Source organism: Emys orbicularis, chromosome 4, assembly GCF_028017835.1.
Source record: "Emys orbicularis isolate rEmyOrb1 chromosome 4, rEmyOrb1.hap1, whole genome shotgun sequence".
Taxonomy (NCBI): domain Eukaryota; kingdom Metazoa; phylum Chordata; order Testudines; family Emydidae; genus Emys; species Emys orbicularis.
Genome location: NC_088686.1, coordinates 156,332,556 through 156,356,099, shown reverse-complemented (window position 1 = coordinate 156,356,099; position 23,544 = coordinate 156,332,556). Strand labels below are relative to the sequence as shown.

The following is a 23,544-nucleotide window of genomic DNA, read 5'->3' as shown; positions in this document are numbered from 1 at the left end:
AGAGCATATCCAGTATGAATATTCAAATGTCACCATGTGTAGGAAGCTTGCTAGTGCTATGAATATTGATAGCCGCATCACACTAGTACTTCATATTGTGTACTAGTACATCACACTCGTACATCATTATAAATTGATTGGACTACATTCATTCTTAAGAACATAAGAACATAAGAAAGGCCGTACTGGGTCAGACCAAAGGTCCATCTAGCCCAGTATCTGTCTACCGACAGTGGCCAATGCCAGGTGCCCCAGAGGGAGTGAACCTAACAGGCAATGATCAAGTGATCTCTCTCCTGCCATCCATCTCCATCCTCTGACGAACAGAGGCTAGGGACACCATTCTTACCCATCCTGGCTAATAGCCATTTATGGACTTAGCCACCATGAATTTATCCAGTCCCCTTTTAAACATTGTTATAGTCCTAGCCTTCACAACCTCCTCAGGTAAGGAGTTCCACAAGTTGACTGTGCGCTGCGTGAAGAAGAACTTCCTTTTATTTGTTTTAAACCTGCTGCCTATTAATTTCATTTGGTGACCCCTAGTTCTTGTATTATGGGAATAAGTAAATAACTTTTCCTTATCCACTTTCTCAACATCACTCATGATTTTATATACCTCTATCATGTCCCCCCTTAGTCTTCTCTTTTCCAAACTGAAGAGTCCTAGCCTCTTTAATCTTTCCTCATATGGGACCCTCTCTAAACCCTTAATCATTTTAGTTGCTCTTTTCTGAACCTTTTCTAGTGCTAGAATATCTTTTTTGAGGTGAGGAGACCACATCTGTACACAGTATTCGAGATGTGGGCGTACCATGGATTTATATAAGGGCAATAATATATTCTCAGTCTTATTCTCTATCCCCTTTTTAATGATTCCTAACATCCTGTTTGCTTTTTTGACCGCCTCTGCACACTGCATGGACAACTTTAGAGAACTATCCACGATGACGCCAAGATCTTTTTCCTGACTCGTTGTAGCTAAATTAGCCCCCATCATGTTGTATGTATAGTTGGGGTTATTTTTTCCAATGTGCATTACTTTACATTTATCCACATTAAATTTCATTTGCCATTTTGCTGCCCAATCACTTAGTTTTGTGAGATCTTTTTGAAGTTCTTCACAATCTGCTTTGGTCTTAACTATCTTGAGCAGTTTAGTATCATCTGCAAACTTTGCCACCTCACTGTTTACCCCTTTCTCCAGATCATTTATGAATAAATTGAATAGGATTGGTCCTAGGACTGACCCTTAGGGAACACCACTAGTTACCCCTCTCCATTCTGAGAATTTACCATTAATTCCTACCCTTTGTTCCCTGTCCTTTAACCAGTTCTCAATCCATGAAAGGACCTTCCCTTTTATCCCATGACAGCTTAATTTACGTAAGAGCCTTTGGTGAGGGACCTTGTCAAAGGCTTTCTGGAAATCTAAGTACACTATGTCCACCGGATCCCCCTTGTCCACATGTTTGTTGACCCCTTCAAAGAACTCTAATAGATTAGTAAGACACGATTTCCCTTTACAGAAACCATGTTGACTATTGCTCAAGAGTTTATGTTTTTCTATGTGTCTGACAATTTTGTTCTTTACTATTGTTTCAACTAATTTGCCCGGTACCGACGTTAGACTTACCGGTCTGTAATTGCCGGGATCACCCCTAGAGCCCTTTTTAAATATTGGCGTTACATTAGCTAACTTCCAGTCATTGGGTACCGAAGCCGATTTAAAGGACAGGTTACAAACCTTAGTTAATAGTTCCGCAACTTCACATTTGAGTTCTTTCAGAACTCTTGGGTGAATGCCATCTGGTCCCGGTGACTTGTTAATGTTGAGTTTATCAATTAATTCCAAAACCTCCTCTAGTGATACTTCAATCTGTGACAGTTCCTCAGATTTGTCACCTACAAAAGCCAGCTCAGGTTTGGGAATCTCCCTAACATCCTCAGCCGTGAAGACTGAAGCAAAGAATCCATTTAGTTTCTCCGCAATGACTTTATCATCTTTAAGCGCTCCTTTTGTATTTTCATCGTCAAGGGGCCCCACTGGTTGTTTAGCAGGCTTCCTGCTTCTGATGTACTTAAAAAACATTTTGTTATTACCTTTGGAGTTTTTGGCTAGCCGTTCTTCAAACTCCTCTTTGGCTTTTCTGATTACACTCTTGCACTTAAGTTGGCGGTGTTTGTGCTCCTTTCTATTTGCCTCACTAGGATTTGACTTCCACTTTTTAAAGGAAGTCTTTTTATCTCTCACTGCTTCTTTTACATGGTTGTTAAGCCACGGTGGCTCTTTTTTAGTTCTTTTACTGTTTTTCTTAATTTGGGGTATACATTGAAGTTGAGCCTCTATTATGGTGTCTTTAAATAGGGCCCACGCAACTTGCAGGGATTTCACTTTAGTCACTGTACCTTTTAACTTTTGTCTAACTAACCCCCTCATTTTTGTATAGTTCCCCCTTTTGAAATTAAAGGCCACAGTGTTGGGCAGTTGAGGTGTTCTTCCCACCACAGGGATGTTGAATGCTATTGTATTATGGTCACTATTTCCAAGCGGTCCCGCTATAGTTACCTCTTGGACCAGCTCCTGCGCTCCACTCAGGATTAAATCTAGAGTCGCCTCTCCCCTTGTGGGTTCCCGTACCAGCTGCTCCATGAAGCAGTCATTTAAAGTATCGAGAAATTTTATCTCTGTATTTCGTCCTGAAGTGAAATGTTCCCAGTCAATATGGGGATAATTGAAATCCCCCACTATTATTGGGTTCTTAATTTTGATAGCCTTTCTAATTTCCCTTAGCATTTCATCATCACTATTACTGTCCTGGTCAGGTGGTCGATAATAGATCCCTAATGTTATATTTTTACTAGAGCATGAAATTTCTATCCATAGAGACTCTATGGAACCTGTGGATTCGCTTAAGATTTTTACTTCATTTGAATCTACACTTTCTTTAACATATAGTGCCACTCCTCCCCCTGCACGGCCTGTTCTGTCCTTCCGATATATTTTGTACCCCGGAATGATTGTGTCCCATTGATTGCTCTCAGTCCACCAGGTTTCTGTGATGCCTATTATATCTATATCCTCCTTTATCACAAGGCACTCTAGTTCACCCATCTTATTATTTAGACTTCTGGCATTTGTGTACAAGCACTTTAAAAACTTGTCCCTGTTTATTAGCCTGCCTTTTTCTGATGTGCCAGATTCTTTTTTATGTGGCTGTTTATCATCTGATCCGGCCCTTACATTATACTTTTCAGTCCTCTGCTCCTGACTATAACCTGGAGATTCTCTATCATCAGACTCTCCCCTAAGAGAAGTCTGTGTCCGATCCACACGCTCCTCTGCAGCAGTCGGCTTTGATGATCTGTCCCCATATCATTCTCTCAAGACAAGGAAGTTACTTCAGGGACGAACCTGTCTCACTGTTTACAAAGTCCAAAGAAAGCCAAAGAAAGCAGACCATTGATATACACCTCTACCCCGATATAATGCGACCCGATAGAACACGAATTCGGATATAACGTGGTAAAGCTGTGCTCCGGGGGGGCAGGGCTGCACGCTTCGACGGATCAAAGCAAGTTCAATATAATGCGGATTCACCTATAACGTGGTAAGATTTTTTGGCTCCCGAGGACAGCGTTATATCGGGGTAAAGGTGTAATTTCAGGCTTGCCAGAGAAACTCTTTCATAGGTTGGAGAGAAGATAAATAAACAAAAGCCCTACATAAAACGGCAACAGTTTTCAATGAGTAAAACCAGTGGTTCTCTGGCCTGTGACCCAATGTTAAACAGAAAAAAAAGGTTTGAGAACCCTATTAAGTTTTGGGATGCTCCCCTTCCATCTAACCGTGAAGACAGGGAGGCTGGTTGTAATGACTGGAAACAACCTCCTATGTTGAGAACTCAAGAGTAAAACAACATCCTCTTAATGTTGGCATGATGCAGAGGTGAGAAAAGATGCTCTGATTTGGTGCAGGCTAGCTCTGCATGATAAAGGTCAACTCTGCATTATTCAGACTAAGTCCCTAAGCTCACCATAGAGGACTTTTCTGGGGAATTTATCATTACACATTCTGATAACATGACCGATCGACCTAAGCTGAGCTTTGATAATCGTTACCTCAGTTCTGGTTGCTTTTATTCGGTATGTTTAACAGTGCCCTCCACTGGATGAAATTTCAGAACCGAGGAAGGATACATACAATCTTCTCATCCTCTCACCTGAACTCCAACCTGGCCTAAAACATAACAGGCAACAGCAATTGTCCTTTAAGCCAAATGTCAGAGCATCTTGCTGATTCTGCATAGTGTCACAGACCCTCATTCATGGATCTTAAAAACAGCAATTTCTAATATTGTATTTGACTGGGTTCCATTATATGATTTTCTGTACATCACATGGAGTGGCTGAGTCATAGAAATAAGGATAATGATACAGAGAACTCACTCTTATTCCATCTACTGTTTATTGGTTAAAATATAATGATTATAATGACCAAGAAAAAAACTTCCTGTATATCACCCTTTTAAAGGCATCATTTACCTCCTTGTTTCTCAGGCTGTAGATCAGGGGGTTCAACATGGGGATCACAAGGGCATAAAACACAGAGGTAACCTTGTCTTGGTCCATCAAGTAGCTAGAACTGGGTCTTAAATATATACATATCAGCGTCCCATAAAACATAGTGACGACTGTCAGGTGGGAGGCGCAAGTGGAAAAGGTTTTGCGTCTCCCCTTGGCAGAACGGATCCTGAGAATGGCCAGAAAGATGCACATGTAGGAGATTAGGACACCCAGGAAAGTAGTCGTGACAATTACAGTAGAGAAAGTGAAAAGTACAAGGTCAGTGACGTGGGTGTCAGAGCAGGACAGCTTCAGCATGGGGGGCACATCACAGAAGAAATGGTTGACAACATTGGAGCTGCAGAAGGACAGACTGAATATAAATAGAGTTTGCACAATTGAATTCACAGAGCCACATACATATGTACCAGCCACTAACAGGACACAGTGTCTCTTGGACATAATGGCTCTGTATAGCAATGGATTACAGATAGCTTTGAAGCGGTCATACGCAATCACAGCCAGGAGGCAACATTCATTGGTCACAAAGAAACAGACGAAGAATAGCTGTGCCGCACACTCAATCAAAGGAATGGTTCTAGTCTCTGCTACAAAGGTCATTAGCAACCTGGGAGCTATGGCCGTGGAATATCCAATATCTACAATGGACATCTGGCTTAGGAAAAAGTACATGGGGGTATGAAGTCGGGTTTCAACCATGATTAACGCTATCATCCCAAGATTCCCCATCAGGCTGACCACATACATCACTAGGAACAACATAAAGAGGGGGATCTGTAGATCTGGATGATCTGTGAATCCTACGAAAATGAACTCGGTCACCGTGGTGTGGTTTCTCTCTGCCATTTATTCCAGAAACGCTCTCCTCTGCTGGTGAAAAAAAAATAAAGATTAAAATTAATCACTGGCCAATAAAGTACTGAATACAGATCCCTCATAATCCCTGTGATTGTTCCTGGGAAACAGTGTATAAACATAATACAGCTGAAATACATCAAAGGACACTCCCAGGGAATGTTCTCTTTGTATTCCCCACAAACTTTCCATTAGAGATAGGACATGTTACAGCGACAGAAATATTGTGTACTCTGTGTTAGGGTGACCAGATGTCCCGATTTTATAGGGACAGTCCCGATTTTGGGGGCTTTTTCTTATATAGGCACCTATTACCCCCCATCCCCATCCCGATTTTTCACACTTGCCCTCTAGTCACCCTACTCTGTGTTAATATGCATGAAACCATCCAGTGGGTCAAATCTATAAAATAAGAGATATATAGATTGGGAGTGTTTAGTTTAGAAGGGAGGCAAATAATCTCCTATCAATGTATGCAAATAATCAATGCTATAGTGCAGGGGTCGGCAGCCTTTCAGAAATGGTGTGCCAAGTCTTCACTTATTCACTGAAATTTAAGGTTTCGCGTGCCCGTAATACATTTTAACGTTTTTAGAAGGTCTTGCTCTATAAGTCTATAATATATAACTAAATTATTGTTGTCTGTAAAGTAAATAAGGTTTTTAAAATGTTTAAGAAGCTTCATTTAAAATTAACTTAAAATGCAGATCTTATCAGTTTAGTGTGATCCTTGCCCTTGTATTTCCTTGCTGAGTTTTCCAGTGTCCCCAGGCAGGCAGCAGGCTGAGCGGGCGGCGGCCGGGACCCCGGCTGGCAAGAGGCCAGCGGTTGGAACCCCAGACCATCAACGGGCTGAGTGGGGTGGTGGATAGAACCCCAGACCGGCAGCGGCTCACGTGCTGTCGGTCTGGGGTTCCGTCTGCTGACTCCTGCCAGACCAGGTCCCGGCCGCTGGCCCCGCTCAGCCTGCTGCCTGCCTGGGGTTCCGTTTACCCAGGCAGACAGTGGGCTGAGTGGGGCCGGCGGCCAGGACCCCGGCTGGCAGCAGCGTGCCAGTAAAAATCAGCTCGCATGCCGCCTTTGGCACGTGTGCCGCAGATTGCCGGCCCCTGCTATAGAGTTTATTCATTGTCATTGATTTTCTCTTCCTAATCTAAATGACCTCAAAGGGCACAAGAGATGCTCAGTACCCCTTTTATATAGGTGCCTAAATATAGATTTAGGGCCTAATATGAGGCAGCCCTAGCGGAAAAGTTTGGTATCACTGTCTATGTAGCCTTAAAGTGTCACTGTCCTATTGGAGTCAGTGTACATTTTACAGACATTCTTTGTAACCATGTGCATTATTTTTCCTCCCTGTTACAAGTCCTCCTAGAGGTAATAACACTTGTAGGTGGTGTGGACTGTAACTGATTCTATGATTACTTTTGACTCATAGATTCATAGAGCCTAGAAATGAGAAAATGTATCTCCTAGGGATAAATACTAAGTTAACCTGTGGAACTCCTTGCCAGAGGATGGTGTGAAGGCCAAGACTATAGCAGGGTTTAAAAAAGAACTAGATAAATTCATGAAGGATAGGTCTATCAATGGCTATTAGCCAGGATGTGCAGGGATGGTGTCCCTAACCTCTGTTTGCCAGAAGCTGGGAATGGGCAACAGGGGATGGATCACTTGATGATTACCTGTTCTGTTCATTCCTTCTGGGGCACCTGGCTTGGGGCACCTGGCTTTGGCCACTGTTGGAAGACAGGATACTGGGCTAGATAGACCTTTGGTCTGACCCAGTATGGCTGTTATGTTTCTATGGAATTTCACTGCTACATGCACAAAGAAATGCTCAAAAGATAATAATAATGACGTTTCTTACCCGTCATGGTGTAGGTGTACACTCAGTAAATTCCATTGTGGTTTGTATTTGGTGGAGGAAGATATGGACTGGTTTGACTCCTCATTAACCAATTGACTTCAGCTGAACTATACATTCACACTTGTGTGACTGAGATCAGAATCTAGCCAGTGACATGGTAACACAATGTGAGATGTGTGCGGATGGGAGCAAAGCATCTCATGTCCGATTGTAATCTTTAGGATAGAAAGAAAATGAGTTGGAGATAATTTGGGAGTTTCCTAGTTACTGGAAAAACACAGATCTCCAGATTCTGCATATTCCCTCTGTCTTGACACCTGTGCTAGACGAGTAAAAAGAAATGAAATTATTTTTAGTAAATATAGGGAACATAGGAATTTCCATACCAGATCAGACAAATGATGCATCTAATTGAGTATTGTCTATGCATTGGCAGTCTTTGCTGTGTGCTTCAGATAAAGGGGCAAAGCCCTCGCAGTAGGAAGTTGTTCAATAACATGCCTATAGGGGTATTTTCACCCTACATCCAGGCAATTAGTGGTTGCCTCGTGCTCTGAAGCATGAGGGTTTACATCCCTTGCAAATGTCTGTGTCATACCTAATGTAACTGTTCTTAATATTTATACTATGAATCAACCCCTCCTCCCCCCACCCCCCAAAATAAAACATACAAAAAAACCTGCTCAAAAGACTTTATTAAGGTTGAAAAGTTCCACAATTGAAAATTAGGAAATGCCAGATTTGTGGTTGCCCATGCAACCTTAATTCTGCCCTCTTGGGTGTTTGCATTATGATAGTCTTTAATTACATTATCACATGCTGTTTTTTCTTAGAACCACTGGATCCCTGCCTTATTCAGAGTATAGAACAGACTAACTTTTGGGTGACTGAGTAGACAACCTAAATGATGTTCTGTTAATATAGTTTTGCATATGTAATTTCCTGGGTTTATAAAAAGGCAAAACTCAATTCCGTCACAACACCTCCATTCTGCATCCTCTTGGTTTGCACCTGTAACCACCTGCAGTGCATTACAGACTTCTACCACTTGCGCTACAGGCCTTTGCAAGAGCAGGCTGTTTTCCTATAGCTGACCGGGGAGATGTGTAGGATCTGCTGGGAGCCTGGCCCAGTATTCTACCTCTCTCTTCCTCTGGGGAAACTAGGGGAGAGCCTGCCCACATAAAATCCTCAGAGACGGGAATGAACCACTGGGCCATGTATGTAATGCAGAGGTGGCTCTCTCCTGCCTCAATCAACTCTGGTTGAGCAGATCCAGAAGCAGTCACTATTCCAGGTGCAACATTGTCAACATCTGCTGCTTTTTTTGGTGGTAACACGGGCCCATCTGTTTAGAATACAGGTATTATACTGGCAGGAAGCTCAAATTTTGCTCACAACTGAAGCAAGAAAGGGGTGACAGTGGTTGTCAAAAGCTATAACTCAGCTAAACCTGAATAGAATTTCATGGGGAAAAAACAAAACAACAAAACCAAAAATGCTCTTCTCAAGTCTGAGGGCTTTCTCCCAACTAAATTTCAAAAACTTGTTGCAAACAATGGAGATGTTTTAGCTTCTCGAAAACAAGAATGCAAGAAGCTGTTAGAATGGAAAGTGCTCAGTAACCTAATACAGGGAACACGACTAGCTCCTCCAGTAGTAAATGCTGGATTCTTTTTATTATTATTAAATATAGAGCTGATAAAGGTGCTTGATTGTGTAACCTAAGCTCACACTTCATAGTTCATAGTTCTCTGTCCCCCTCCAGAGGCTGGACCACACAGAGCTAACACAAACAGACATTTTAAATCAGGTAGTTCATTTTTTTAGATCCCGAGGTCCTGGGCTTGATCCCCAGTGTCAATGACAGAACCGAGAGTACTGACTTACAAGTGATATTAAGCTGAGGCAGAAATATTATGTTCCTCCCCAGAACAGGCACACAACCAGGTGTGTGACAGAAAGTTTTCTGAGGACTCTGTGTCTGGTCCTCTTACCTGCTGGTGTGCATCAGCCTTGCCCTGCAGACTGTCAGAAGGAGATGTACTATTGTAGACTGGACTCTTGAGTTGCCTTTAATTTATGCTGTACCCATTCTGTGTGTAAATAGAGAACTTCAGTTCTTCAAATGGTCACTCCAGCACCAGATCTGCTCTAGAATTTTTGAGCTAGCACCACAATTCATCACACAAAAGAACACATTTGAGACTAAATAAATGAGATGGCAAAATAAGACATAAGAAAACAAGAGATTATATTTTATGGTTTTCTCTGTCTGCTATTTATCTTACACTATTTGGTTTTTCTGCAAATAGATACCGTCAACATAAGCAATCCTGTAGCATCATGTACCTTTTTCCACTGTGTTTTATTCTGAAGCAGAAAAGCCAAAAATAAATAGCAAGTCAAAATATCCAAAAAGCTGATGACAGGGAATCTAATTTAACGTCTAAAAGATCGAGAGAATATTTATTTCTACTCTGTCAGAGCTGAGTGGATTAAGCCGACCTGTGGAGAAAGAGGTGTGTTATCACCGATCCCAGTAGAATGGTGTGTGGCTGACACAAGTGATTCTTATTTGGATCGGTGGCAACTAGGGACAAAATCCCTGAAGCAGCGTGAACCTCAGAAGAGATAGTTAAAATGTCTTTTATGTCTCCTGGAGGTTGGGGATAATAAATCACAGAGTCCAAAGTAGAACAGCTCCAACAGGAGAGACTACCACACCAGAATATCCCATACTTCAGCGGCTAGAGTGCCCACAGGAGAGGTGGTCAAATCTCTTCTCCTGTGAGGTGGAAGGGCCGAGCATCTCCATGCTCAGAAAGAAGTAGCCGTGTGCATACTCAAAGGCTGAAACAGGCACAAAGGAGCTTTTACTGCAAAAATGTAGGTGCCAAGTGAGTTTAGGCACCTATAGGGTTTGGCCTCAGCTGAGTGGGGATTTCAGGAATAGCAATGGGGCCTGGTTCTGAATTGAGATGCCCAAAGTGGCAATTAGATTTAGGAGTACAGGTTTCATCTCTGCCACGTGCCAACACTTGGATCTGGCCTACAGCCGAAAGATTTACAGGTCTTGCTATATCTGCTAGGGATGAGTTTGTCTACTGATAATAATTATACTGGTATAAGCATCAGTGTTGATGATGTTATACCAATATAAAGGTGCCATATACTGGAATAGGTCCATACATTATAGGCCAGAGAGGACCATTGTAACCAGCTAGTCTGACGTCCTGTGTAACACAGGCCATAAAGGAAATTTTGAAAGTCTTGATTCAGGTGAACCCCCAATCTTTGCATCACCAGGCCCTTTAGCAGGGATCATGGACTAGCCATTGCACCCCAAAGCTCCCTATCACATTGCACGAGTGCTTTCTCCCTAGCATTAGCCTAGAATAAAACACCTTTACCCTGATGCAACGGAGGCTATGCTACAGGGTAGAGCTGAGTGAAATTCAGCATTTCCATGCCATAGGAAAAACTGACTTTTCAACATGTGTCTGCATCCCAAATCAAGGCAAAAAAGTTAAAATATTAACATTTTGAACAGAATGGAAATTCTGAAAAATGTCCTTTTCGAAATGTCAAAATGTTTTGTTTGAAATTTTTGATCAACATGAAACACTTGGACATTCCAAAATTGAAATGTTTCATGTCGGTGTATTGACCTGACTTAAAAGGCTGCTGCCTGCCTCAGATTGAAATGTATTTATTTGGAAAATTTCAGCTTGGTTTGCCATTTCTGAGACTGAAGCTAGGGGGGAAAAAGACATTGTTTTGCCCATATATATATAGCTGATGCCTTTTCCTCTGAGAAGCTCTGGTGACCCCCAGCTTTGCAGCAGTGACTTGCAATTTGATAGGGCGGTGCCTTATGCAATTCCCATGAAAATCAGCCCAAATTTGACTATTTGAAAAATGGCTGTGCACACAGGATCAATGAAGATTTGCTAGAGCTTCCCAGTTTAATCCCCTCAAGATTCCATCTGCCCTGGGGAGGCAACATCCCAGGGATTCTGGGGGCTGAGCAGGATTTTCCCAGCAATTCCAGATCTGGGCTGTTGCAGGGTCTCCAATTAGGCACCCAAAATTAGCAGCAAGTTTTGATCTTAATTTCTCTGTGCTTGAGTTCCCTACCTCACAGGGGTATTTGAAAATAAATTCAGACACTATAGTGATAAACACCATAGAAAAAGCACACAAGCAAATTATAAATTCTGTTTTCAGAGCAGGGTTAGAATAGTTTAAATAAGACCTGGTATAGCACAGCCCTCTTGGTACCTGCTGGGCTGACAAGTCACTCAGAAACCCTGAGGTTCAGTAACCACTGGTGTCATTCACTTACAGGTTCTGTTCCCACCACCTTTTTGCCATACACAGCTTGGGTTCTCATGTCTACACCTAGGAGCACTGCACTATCTCTACCACCACTCCCTTGGCCTCCCTTACTTTTGGCTTCCTTCCTCCCAGCCTTTTCTATAGCCCCAGGCTAATTGGGTGGGTAACTGTCTCCCATTCACCAATTAGGTGCAGGTTTTTCTAGCCAGCTCCAATTTGCTTCCCTTAATGGGAGCTGGCGTGACAAGGGGCTGAGTGACCAGCTCTTGCCCAGCCCCTGTCACACCTGGGCCCACACATTGAATGATGAGGCTAAAACAAAATCCTGAACAGCTGCTCACAATTGGGCCCTGTCCATTCTCTGCACTCAAGCCGGCTGGGAGCTTTTTAATAAAATGGATTTTCCACCAAAAATATGGATTTGACAAATCGAAATGTTTTAGTTGGAATGTCTCAGTTTTGATTAAACATTTCTCAGGTTCAGGATGGAATTTCTGGTTAAACTCCAGAGCCATAGAGAGAGCAACCCCCAAAATAGCAAAATCCCAGCTATCAGGGCACTCACCTGGGATGTGGGAGACCCATATTCAAGTCCCTTCTCTGCCTAATTAAGAGCAGGGAAATAGATTTATATTGCCAATATGACAGGTGAGTGCCCTAATGTCTGCCCTGTTTTCTATTCTATGGTGCATCTCAGTCTCTCAGTCTCTCCTGTTGGAGCTGTTCCACTTTGTATGAATAATAAAGGATTCATTGAGAAAGAAAGTCTATCTCGATAGCCGAGTGGTTGTAAGCCTGATCTGGGACGTGAGACCCAGGTCCAAGTGCCTGATTTGGAACGGGGTCTTGAATCTGAGTCTCCCTCATGTGACAGTATGAACCACATGGGGGAACAAAACAAACAAAAAAATAGAAGCCAAGCAGCTGATTCTAATTATCTACTCCTTCCAGTGGCTGTTGTGAGTAGAAGGAGTCTGGGGACTATATAAGCCAGACCTAACTCAGTCCAGAAGAGTTAGGAGTAGAGGCAATACCTAAGTAGACTGAAGCAATGCTAAGGAGGGGAAAATAAAACAGCTCTCAAAAGGGGAAGAAGGAGTTGTGATTACCTGAGGGGGGAATATTGAGTTTGGGGAGTGTTGGGCATGGCCTCAGGACCAGCGTCCACAAGAAAGTGTGGGTTTTCCTAGAGGGAAGAGCGCTATGGGGAATGGCGCTACAGATGATGGACATAGAATCATAGAAGATTGGGGTTGGAAGAGACCTCAGGAGATCAGCGAGTCCATCCCCCCTGCTTGAACCCCAACTAAATCATCCCAGCCAGGGCTTTGTCAAGCCAGGCCGTAAAAACCTCTAAGGATGGGGATTCCACCACCTCCCTAGGTTACCCATTCCAGTGCTTCACCACCCTCCTAGTGAAATAATGTTTCCTAATATCCAACCTAGACCTCCCCCACTGCAACTTGAGACCATTGCCCCTTGTTCTGTCATCTGCTACTACTGAAAACAGCCAAGCTCCATCCTCTTTGGACTTGGATGATGACAAACTGATGCACCCCTTTCTATAAATGTTACTACATTCTCCCCAGCATCCTTTCTCCCCCAACCTTTTCTGTGGTGGTCAAGTCATCCTGACCCACCAGGCAATTGCTTGGTGGCATTTTTAGTGGTGGTATCTGGGGCTTAGCTGGAGGACCAAGTCACGTTAGCGACGGTCAGCTGGTCTCCCTGGAGCTGTTGAAAATCCACCAGTTTATCCCTTATCCTAGATGAGTGCCGTAACCACTGGGCTACTGGCTAATAAATTTGTTAGTCTCTAAGGTGCCACAAGTACTCCTGTTCTTTTTACTGGGCTACTGGCTATTCATGCGTTGGGCTTCTCTATCTCTCATTTTCTGTGAAGTTTTTCCAGAAGACCAGGTTTCATCCCAATACAGAATGGGAAAATATTTTGAAATCTTGAAAATGTTCAGGGGATGGGAAATCTTTTTCCTACCCATGTCTACTCTGTACCCACTGCCATAGGGATTGAGGAATACCCAAGCTGAAATCACACCTTGGAATGGTGCATAGATATACCCAATCAGAAAAAAACCCTATTTTTAGAACCTGTTACGGTCCTTATGTTAGCTAGCACTTATGGTTACCTAAATGTATTATTGCCCTTTGATGCCAGTGACTCTATAAAGTTGAGCAGATCTTTCCATTTAATATCTAGCCTTCAGGAAGAAAAAAGACATTCAGTGACATGAATGTCTCTACAGGTACATACTATCCCTGCAACATCTTTCTGCTGGGGATTCACAGCGTGGGACACAGATCCTTCGTAGGACCCTTGCTCTGAGTTTCAGTGGTGCCAAGTGCCATCAACTCCCACTGACATTGTTGGAAGCCGGAAGAGAAAACCAGTGTAAATGAAAACATCCTATACCATTCGTTATTGTCTATACATTTACAAGAGATGATTTCCCTCCTTTCCAAACTAATCCGATTAACAACAGAGAGGGTGTGCGGGGGAGACAGGGATGGCAAAGGCCTGTGCCCTAAGGGACATTTCTGGCATGGGAACGATTCAGATTTGGACAGTCTCTCATATTGTGACGGAATCTCTGCATGTATTTAATTGAATGCAAAACAGTGCACAGTGTGCTGTGTTTCTGTGCGGAGACCGTGCACTAGCTCCAGGGGGAAGTGTGTGCATAACCCATAGTACATTCCCCAAGACACACTATTTCACAGGAGCAGTCAGAGTTATTGCAAGGAATCCACACATGGTCCCTTTTTGGCTCCTGTTTACTTGCAAATTTAGATTTTTCCCCCCTCATACCAATGTGACACAGTTGATTTTTCTGAGATTCATGGACCACCCAGAGCTGCAGGTCCCACTCTTCATGTTGTTCCTACCAAGCTATATTATCATCCTGGTAGGGAATCTTGCGATGATTGTTTTCATCAGGATTGACTCCCATCTTCACACCCCTAGGTGCTTCTTCCTCTGTAATCTGTCCATTGTAGATATTGGTTATTCCTCTGTCATTGCACCTAGGATGCGCATGAGTTCTGTAGCAGAGAGTAATAGAATCATTTCATTCACTGAATGCGCTGTGCAATTTTTCTTTGTCTGTGTCTTTGCGACCAATGAATGATGCCTTCTGGCCACCATGGCCTCTGACCGCTTCACAGTCATCTGTAACCCACTGCTCTAGAGGGTCATCATGTCCAGGAAACTGTGCACTGATAGTTGTTGTGTCTTTGTGAATTCAACTGCCCGAACAATTTCTATATTCAGCTTGTCTTTCTGTCACTCCAGTGTCAGCAATCATTTCTTCTGTGACATCCCTCCCCATCCTTAACCTGTCCTGCTCTGACATACACCACACAGATGTTATTCATTTCACCTTGTCGACTATATTTGTCATGATTACTATCCTAGCTGTTCTAGTCTCTTATATGTACATCCTCGTAGCCATCTGTGGTCAGATGTTGGCTGGGTGTGTGTTCTTTCAGTGTGCTGTCCTAGCTCTGTGAAGATAGCAGAGATAGCAGACCTCAATTAAACAGCCCAATAAATCCACAGATTCGATTTTCAGCGAAGGCACCCGGCCAGGTTTACTGTCAACAAAGCCCGGTAATAGCGCCTGGATGGAGAGTAAGACATGTTTGCTCGTGACAATGGACGCAGCTCAGTCAGTGGCAGGACTTTCCACTGTTCCCTAGGCTGGCCAAAGACACTCCCTCTGAGATACAACTTTATACACCAATACAAACAAGTTACGTATTGCCCCTGACATATCAGAGTGACACCCTCTGACGTATTAAGGTGCCACCCATTGACGGGTCCAAGGGCTGCCCATTACCTTGTACATGTTGGTTTGATTAAAACATCTCTATCCATCATGATATCATCCTGACCTTATCCTTAAGATGGGTCAGCGTGCTCCTGTTATCTCTGGGGAATGTGTTTGGTATCAAGGTGTTCTGGTGCCATCTTTCTGGAATGTGTTGGCGTATATATTCTTGTGCCTACCACTACTTAAGCATGTGTGTTTCTGCAATATCAGCCCTGTTCTTGCCAGATTCTGTGAACGAGGCCTGCCTCTTGCTCACAGCTTGGCTTTGCTTTATATCTGCAAAGTTTTGATTACTTTAGCTCAGGCCTCACACCAGGCCTCTGATACACGGCCTTATGTTTCAGGCCATCTTCTTACTACACCATCCTGAAGATCCACTCTGTTAAGGGAGACTCAAACCTTTCTGTACCTGTGCCTCTCACCTGACAGCTGTCACTACCTTCTACAGTACTCTGATTTTATGTATTTATGACCTGGTTCTGGCTACACCTTGGACCAAGACAACATCATCTGTGTTCCCTATGCTGAACCCCCTGATCTACAGCCTGAGAAACAAGGAGGTGAAGGACGCCATTAGAAGGATGATATACAGGAAGATATTTTCTCAATAAATATCATTATTGATTTTTTTTTTAAAAAATCAATAAACAGCTGTGAGAGAGGGGCAAGTTCTCTGTGTCACCATCCTGATTTCTCTGATTGCACCAAAAATGATTGTGCATAATGCGGGCTCGTTAATATTGGCAATCCCAATAGGAACATAAGACAGGAAGTGACCCCCCCTCCCCAGGTCATTGAGTCCAGTCTACTGCTGTTGCAGGCAGCAACATGATAAAATCCCATTCATAAACTTATTCAGTTCCACTTTAAATCTAGTTAGGTTGTATAACTCCACTAGCTCTAGAGGGAGGTTGTTCCTGAACGTCACTCCTCTGATGGTTAGAAACCTTCTTCCACTTTCCAGACTAACTTTATTCATGGCCATTTTATACCCATAAATAAGAAACAGGCCAGGGCTAGCTGACCCTGGTTTCAATCCACCGACCACTGGGTTATTATGGGAGTAGCACACTTCCAGCATTCTACTGAGAGGGTGTCTGCAGTTTTGTTGTAATCAGTAAGGCCAGACCTCAAGAAATTCTGTTTGTAAATCACAGGCCTCTTATACTTGATTTAAAGGTGAATTGCAGTTACCATTAGTGCTTTAGGTTGGGTGCCCTCTGTAGGTAAAAGGATGCTGAAATCATACAAATACCTGAGCTATTCTGAAATTGCATCTCAATAGAGGACGCAGTTAAATATACAGGCCCATACATTTTATATTCTCTCTCGTTAGACTGTGCTCAACTCCCAGTGTGCTAAGATCACAGAATCTCCATTCCAGCACTACCGTTACAGAATTTTAAGGAGGCCAGGACTGCAGAGAACAGCACATCTCAATCATGTGGGATCAGAGAGAGAACTCAGGGCCTGGTATGTGGAAAATATTTCCATAAACCTCATAGATCATGTGAAATTCACTCTGATTCCAGTGCAGACTCAGATATGGACCTATAAAAAGTCAGGGAGGGTTATGGACAAAGTTGACAATGCAGATGATTCTTAGGGAGAACTGATTAAACAACGTCAGAATAACCACTGCATGGGCCGCTGACAAAATGCCAAGAAGGAAACAGACCATTGCCTAATATACCATTGTTTTCATTCTCCAATTGGTGGAGACTGAATTGTCTATAGAAGGTAGATCAAGAACATCTCTTCTCCGGTCTCATAACACAAGAACAGGAGAAAAATCAATCAAATTAAAAGTTAGGAAATTCAAAATCAAGACAAGGAAGTCAATTTTCACAAAATGTATGATTATTCTAGGGAACTCATTGCCACAAGAAGTAATTGTGGTCAAGAATTTAGTGAGGTTCAAAAAGGGATAGGATATTTATATGCATATGCAGAATATCAAGAGTTATAATTAAAGAAAATATTTTTGGGAGAGAGATTAAATCTCATGCTTGAAGGTTTAAACTAATCTCTAACTATTGGAGATTAGGAGGAGACCTAATGTTGGGGGCAGATTCTCCCACATCTGCCTACTGTGAGGTTCTTACACTTTCCTTAGAAGCATATGGTATAAGCCACTGCCATAGACAGGCTATTGGACTAGATAAACCTTGTGTCTGATCCTGTCTGCTAATCCCTATGTTTCTGAGACAGAGGGGAACTGGTAGCTTCTACAGGTTAGTTCAGTCATGGAACAAGAGTCTGCCCCCAGAACTTCCCCACACTCTGCAGGGTTATGATTAGGAAGCTGTGAACATAAGACAATTCACACTTGCCCCTGTGGATGGGGATCCCGGTCGTTGGCGGGCAGGATCGAACCTAGGACCTCTGCAGCTTAGTGCATGAGCCTCTACCACATGAGCTAAAAGCCACATGGCTCTTAATTAAGGCTGTAGGGCACACTCATTAATCTCTCTCTAAGTGGTCTCAGGGCCACCAGATGGGACAGAACACCACACCCAGGAGGTGTGTGGGTTACATATCTACACCAGGTTACAAGTTAAAGACATTATCCGCCAAAGAGCCAGACCACTGCCCCAATCAGGGGTTTGAGCCCCTATGTCATTTATGTGCTTTGGGAAATCCTATGAGCATAAGGGCCAGATCCTCTTCTTGTATAAATGTATGAAGCTCCACTGGCTTCAATGGAATGACACCAATTTTGACCAGTTATGGTTCTGATCCAATGCCTTCAGTAGAGCTCCACCTATTTACTAAAGCTGGGGGTCTCACCCATTAGCGCCAATGGAGCTAATGCTGATTTTCACCTGCTGGGGATCTGGCCCCATTGATTGCAATGTAGTGATGCTAGCTTACATGAACTGGAGCTGGAGCACAATTCATTTCAGTGGAGCAAAGATGATTTACACTCGCTGGAGATATAGCCACCTCGATTTAAGTGGCACTCCATCAAGTTACATTAGCTGGGGTTTCTGGCCCATTAACATCAGTGGAGTGATGCTGATTTACACTAGCTGAGAATCTGGCCAATTGTGTTTCACTTAACCATCAGTTTCGACACTGATTTATATTAATGTTGCATTGACGTAAAACACTCTGAGGATTGCACTGTTTTTTCCAGATTAAATCGGAGATTCTGGTTATTTCCCTAACATCGTTTTTTGCCTTTTTAATGGCAGATTTTGATACCCTTATCCACACTTTTTCAGCAGGTAGTCCTGCGGAAGTCAGTGAGACCAATCTCAGAGTAAGAGGCTATTCAGTGTAAGGACATCAGAATCGAGCCTATAGTTTCGAGATGCCCTAACATATTGCTATGTATCAGATAAAGCCCCTTCTTGTCTGTCTTGTGTGCATTAAAATTCTTCTTAGTTTATTTGGAGCCTAAGCCTATCTTGCTTTACTTGCACTGAGTAGTACTTGATTTCATTGAGGCTACTGGTATGAGTAAGTACCAGTCAATGTGAGCAAGGATCATAGACTCACGCCCACAGTGATCTGGTTTAATCTGTCATGACTTTGGACAAATGGGCCAAATGTAGCCCTGGCATAAAAGAATGATGCCAGAGATGAATTTGGCCTGAAAGTGAAGATATTGAAAGGGAAAAAAAGGGACAGAGAGTAAATGCTATTGTCCAGCACTGGTTATGCCAGTAATGTTCATGTTGACATAATTCCCCAAAGTTAGGAGAACTTTGTAGAAAGCATCCATTATTATGGATTATAATAAGCTGCTGTGGGCCTCATTAAAACATTGTTTTTTGAGCAATTCTGTCATTATCTAATTAGGGAAGAAAATGTATTGGGAATAGTTAGGAAAACAACATATGACTCATTACACAGATATAATGTCAATATTAACACTTGCTCTGCCAGAGTAATGAATAAGTAAACATATTTGTAGTTTAACTGGAGTTAAGAAATTAGCCGAGATAGTTTGTACAGGGGCACCTTCTCCCGGAGAACAGCTGTGTATAAAAAAATATCTGCCCCTTCTCACTAAAATCAATCTGAAAAAACTATACCAGCCCCCTTGTCATTCATTAAGGGCCTGAGCATTGACCATTGGACTCAGTGGAGTCTTTCCATAGACTCCAGGGCATATTAGTTCAGTACCATAGATCCCAGTCCTGAGCATTCTTATGTGAGTGCTTCAATTTACGCATGTGAGTAATCCCTTTGACGTCAATTGGACTACTTGCATGAGTAAAATTAAGCACATGCACATGTGTTTGCAGGATTAGGGAACTTGGAAAGCACAAGCAAGGTGGTCAACACAAATGCTTCAAAGACAACCTAAAACAGAATCTCAACTCATGCAACATAAATATAGATAAGTTTGAAGACACAGCCAAGGAGAGACCTGAAAGGACAACAACTATCAAACCGTTTGAGAAAGACACACAAGAAAAACTGATTGAAAAAACGGGCAAGCATCATGCCAAGTCTTCATCGGGAGCCTGCTTATTTCTAAGTGACATCCATTAAAATCTTGCTCCTTGCAAATTGGGCTTTACAGCCACAAGGGAGCATACGAGATGCCATGATGTCATTGCTGGATACAATGGACGGCCATACGTTCTCTCCCCAGATGTGTTCAAAGATGATGTTCACAGAATTTTGGGTCAGAGAATTTTAAGACGTTTCAGCTACACCCACAAAGGCACGTTAGGTAACTAATTGCCATTTGAGACGTATAAGTCCAACATTTAGGTGCTACTGAGGCTCAAAGGCACAAAAGGGCTGTTAGATTCCTAGTTCTAGGAATCTAACACTTCCGAAGAAGTGGGTTGTAGCCCACGAAAGCTTATGCTCTAATAAATTTGTTAGTCTCTAAGGTGCCACAAGTACTCCTGTTCTTTTTGCGGATACAGACTAACACGGCTACTACTCTGAAACTAGTTCCCACAGATGCTCATTGGGAGCTGAGTGATTATCTAACCTTTGTGCTTTTGGAATATCCCTCCTTTGGCTACGTCTACACTTGCATGCATACTTGGATAGTTGACTGTGTACATGCTCCTGCATATTCCTCAGACCTGCGTGTAGTGTCCACATATACTGTGCTGGAGAGAGGTAAAACCCTGTGTAGACCACATACCTGCATCCACACTGCCACTTTTGTTCTGCCAGAGCAGCGCTACCACTTCAGAGGCAGTATCCCAGGGTTCTGTGCCTCACAGGAGACACTCTAGGAACTGCCTTTCTGAGTGCAGTTGCCACGGCCCATCCCTTTTACACATTTGCCCATGGCAGTACCCGCTCATCTCTCCCTCTGGCCACACTGGGTGGAAGACATGGAAGGATGGTGGTTCTGCTCCTGCTCCTTGTTAGCAGGTTTTCTCTTCACCCTCTCACGCCCCCGGTTCTCGTTATGCAGACAGAAAGCTGACCAGAAGCCCAAAGTGCAGATAATGCAATGTTTATTGGGTTTAGTTTCCAGCAAACATGTCCCATAACTCTGAGGTCACAGAACCTTGTTTCCCAGTGTCCTGTTCCCCACCTCCTCAGTAGGTATAATTATACCTGCAATGCACGCCCACTGTCCCACCCCTTACAACTTATGATCACGCTCCGTTTCGGAGGGTCATGGGTCTGGGGGTCTTCATCCCACCCCTTTTGTGCCCCATGGGAGGGATAAGGAGTGAGGTTGTGCTACAGTCAGGGGCAGGCATTTCTCTGGCCTTTTAGTGTTTTACATTCCCCCCAATCACCCTTTGCCCCCCCGACTGGTTGTTTGACCTTGCCTTGAGATAGGACTTGAGGCAGTCTTCAAGTGTGTGCTCATATATTACACTCCCACCATGCCCAGTAACACTTTTACTGCTCTTATCTGTTCCCATTATACTAACAAACCCATCTGACTTAGGCAAAAGCAGCATACATGGTGTCTGTCTTTGTCCTTAGTAAGGGTCCCTTTATTCACACATATTAGTAAGAATCTGTGTATATATATATCTATCAAAAAATCAAACAGGCAAACAAAACTTAAAATACTATCTCAGGTGAAAATACAAGCCAGTATCCTACATTGGCACTCGCACTCCTAACACTCCTTCTTGAGGGACGAGTGTTCATGAGGTGGGCAGGGCAATTGGCAAGATGCTGGGTGGAATCTGGACAGAACTTTCTGACATGACAAAGATGGCTGACCATGATGGGTGACTAACAATCTGCTCTGGCACCATGGAACAGATATGGTGACTGCCAGTATTGCCAAGGTATGGCCATGGATGGACCGCCACTTCTGGTCCAGGAGAACCAGCATGGTGTCGTGAGATTGCATGATTTTGGAAAACTGGGATGACGAACGATGGCTTCAGAACTTCAGAATGTGTGATGAGATCACCCCAACCCTCGAGTGCCACAAGCTTCGATTTAGGAAAGCCATGCCAGTGCCAAAGCGAATAGTTATTGCCCTGGGGAAGCTGGCGATACCTGACCAGCTCAGACAACATTTCCAGTTCCGAGGAAGGACTGGAGGCTAATAATGGTAAGATCCAGGTAGTACTGTGTTTTTTTTTTAAATAAATATTTACATTGCCTCCCGGGGGTGGTGGGAAAGGGGTTTGGTTCCTTCCAGGGCCTGAGAAAGAGCTCGATGTACGCTCAAAAGCTGGTCTCTCTCTCACCAACAGAAGTTGGTCCAATAAAAGCTATTACCTCACCCACCTTGTCTCTCTCTCAAGTTGAGAACTGGAAGCCTGCAAAGTGTACGAGTGAAAAATCAGTTATTGACTCGGCTCTATTTATATGGCCCCATCACCAGAGTATCTCAGAAGCTTTAATATATTTATCCTCACAACATCCTTGTGAGGTAGGGAAGCGTTAATTTCCCCAATCTGCAGGAACAGAAAGACTAAATGGTTTGCCCTACGTCACACAGAAAGACTATGATGGAGAAAGGAAATGACCATGTCTCCTGAGTATCAGGCTAGTGTGCAAGGCACTGGAGGGATTGTTCAGGTTTCCTGCCTGAGAAAAATAGCTGGTTCACTTTGAAAAAAGAGATAAAAGAATCACCAGAGAGTTTGCACAGGTTTTGTAGGCAACACAATTATGTGCAGTTATTCCCAGGGGACATGAAAGATGTTCTAATAATCCCACCTGTGCCTGGCCTCATGTTCATATTCGGCAGCACTCCAAGGATTCTGTCCCAATATGCCACCAAAACAAATATAAACAACCCCTCCGACCTCCAAAAACAATCCCCTTTGGGATCAAGAACATCAGACATCTCCCTCTTGTAGGTTTGTCGTTTAAGCTCCAAAGGAGATGGTATAAATTTTCTCCTTTGGTTCCGACATGTGGATACAATTGTCATTTAGAGCTAATTCACGTGGAGATCAGACTCACTGAAATCAGATTCCTGATTATCTGAACAGCACATTTATATTGTTTTTTTCTGTTGCAGGATAAGCACAGTGACAAGGGAAATGATGCCCATGCCGCTCGCATTCTGAGAAAGGGAAGCGATTACTTAGGTAAGAATAACATATTGCAAAATAGAGGGCATCTCAGAGTATTAAAACTTTTATTTCTATTTTTTTGAAAATGTATTTTGATTGTAAAGAAATGTGTCCAGTCCGCATATTTGCCACATGTGTCTGGGGGAGATCAAGGATGTGGATTGTTTCATTAATTTTGTACAGTGATGAGGTGCAGGTGATGGACTGTTCTGGAGGTAGATATTCTAAGAACACTAGATCCTCAGCTGGTGTCAGTTAATGTAGATCCACTGAAGTCAATTCCCATTCATGAGAGCTGAGCATCTGGCTCATCGTTCTTTATCCACAGCTGAATCAGCAAACTCCCACTCCACCTGGTCTATTTCCTAGATTTATGTTCTCTAGATGTGGGACTAGTCACACTCACAGACTGCTGAAGAGAGGAGCAGTGTTTTAGGGAAACCTCCCATTGTCACAGGCAGTGCATGTTCTGGTGCATGACGTAGGAGATGCACTTTCAAAAGCCATCAGTCTAACTTCTTCCCAGTCGATATACATCCTGAAAAACAATCTT

General features: G+C 43.1%; 1 protein-coding gene and 1 pseudogene across 1 annotated transcript; one reads left to right on the top strand and one right to left on the bottom strand.

Annotated features, from left to right (window-relative positions):
- Window positions 1-23,544, top strand: part of LOC135877972 (up-regulator of cell proliferation-like) — a 778,396-nt pseudogene that overhangs the window by 441,486 nt on the left and 313,366 nt on the right.
- On the bottom strand, window positions 4,489-5,445 carry LOC135877471 (olfactory receptor 5AR1-like). The gene has a single exon (XM_065402908.1). It carries the CDS (start codon window positions 5,431-5,433, stop codon window positions 4,489-4,491), a length of 945 nt encoding a protein of 314 aa, XP_065258980.1. The 5' UTR covers window positions 5,434-5,445.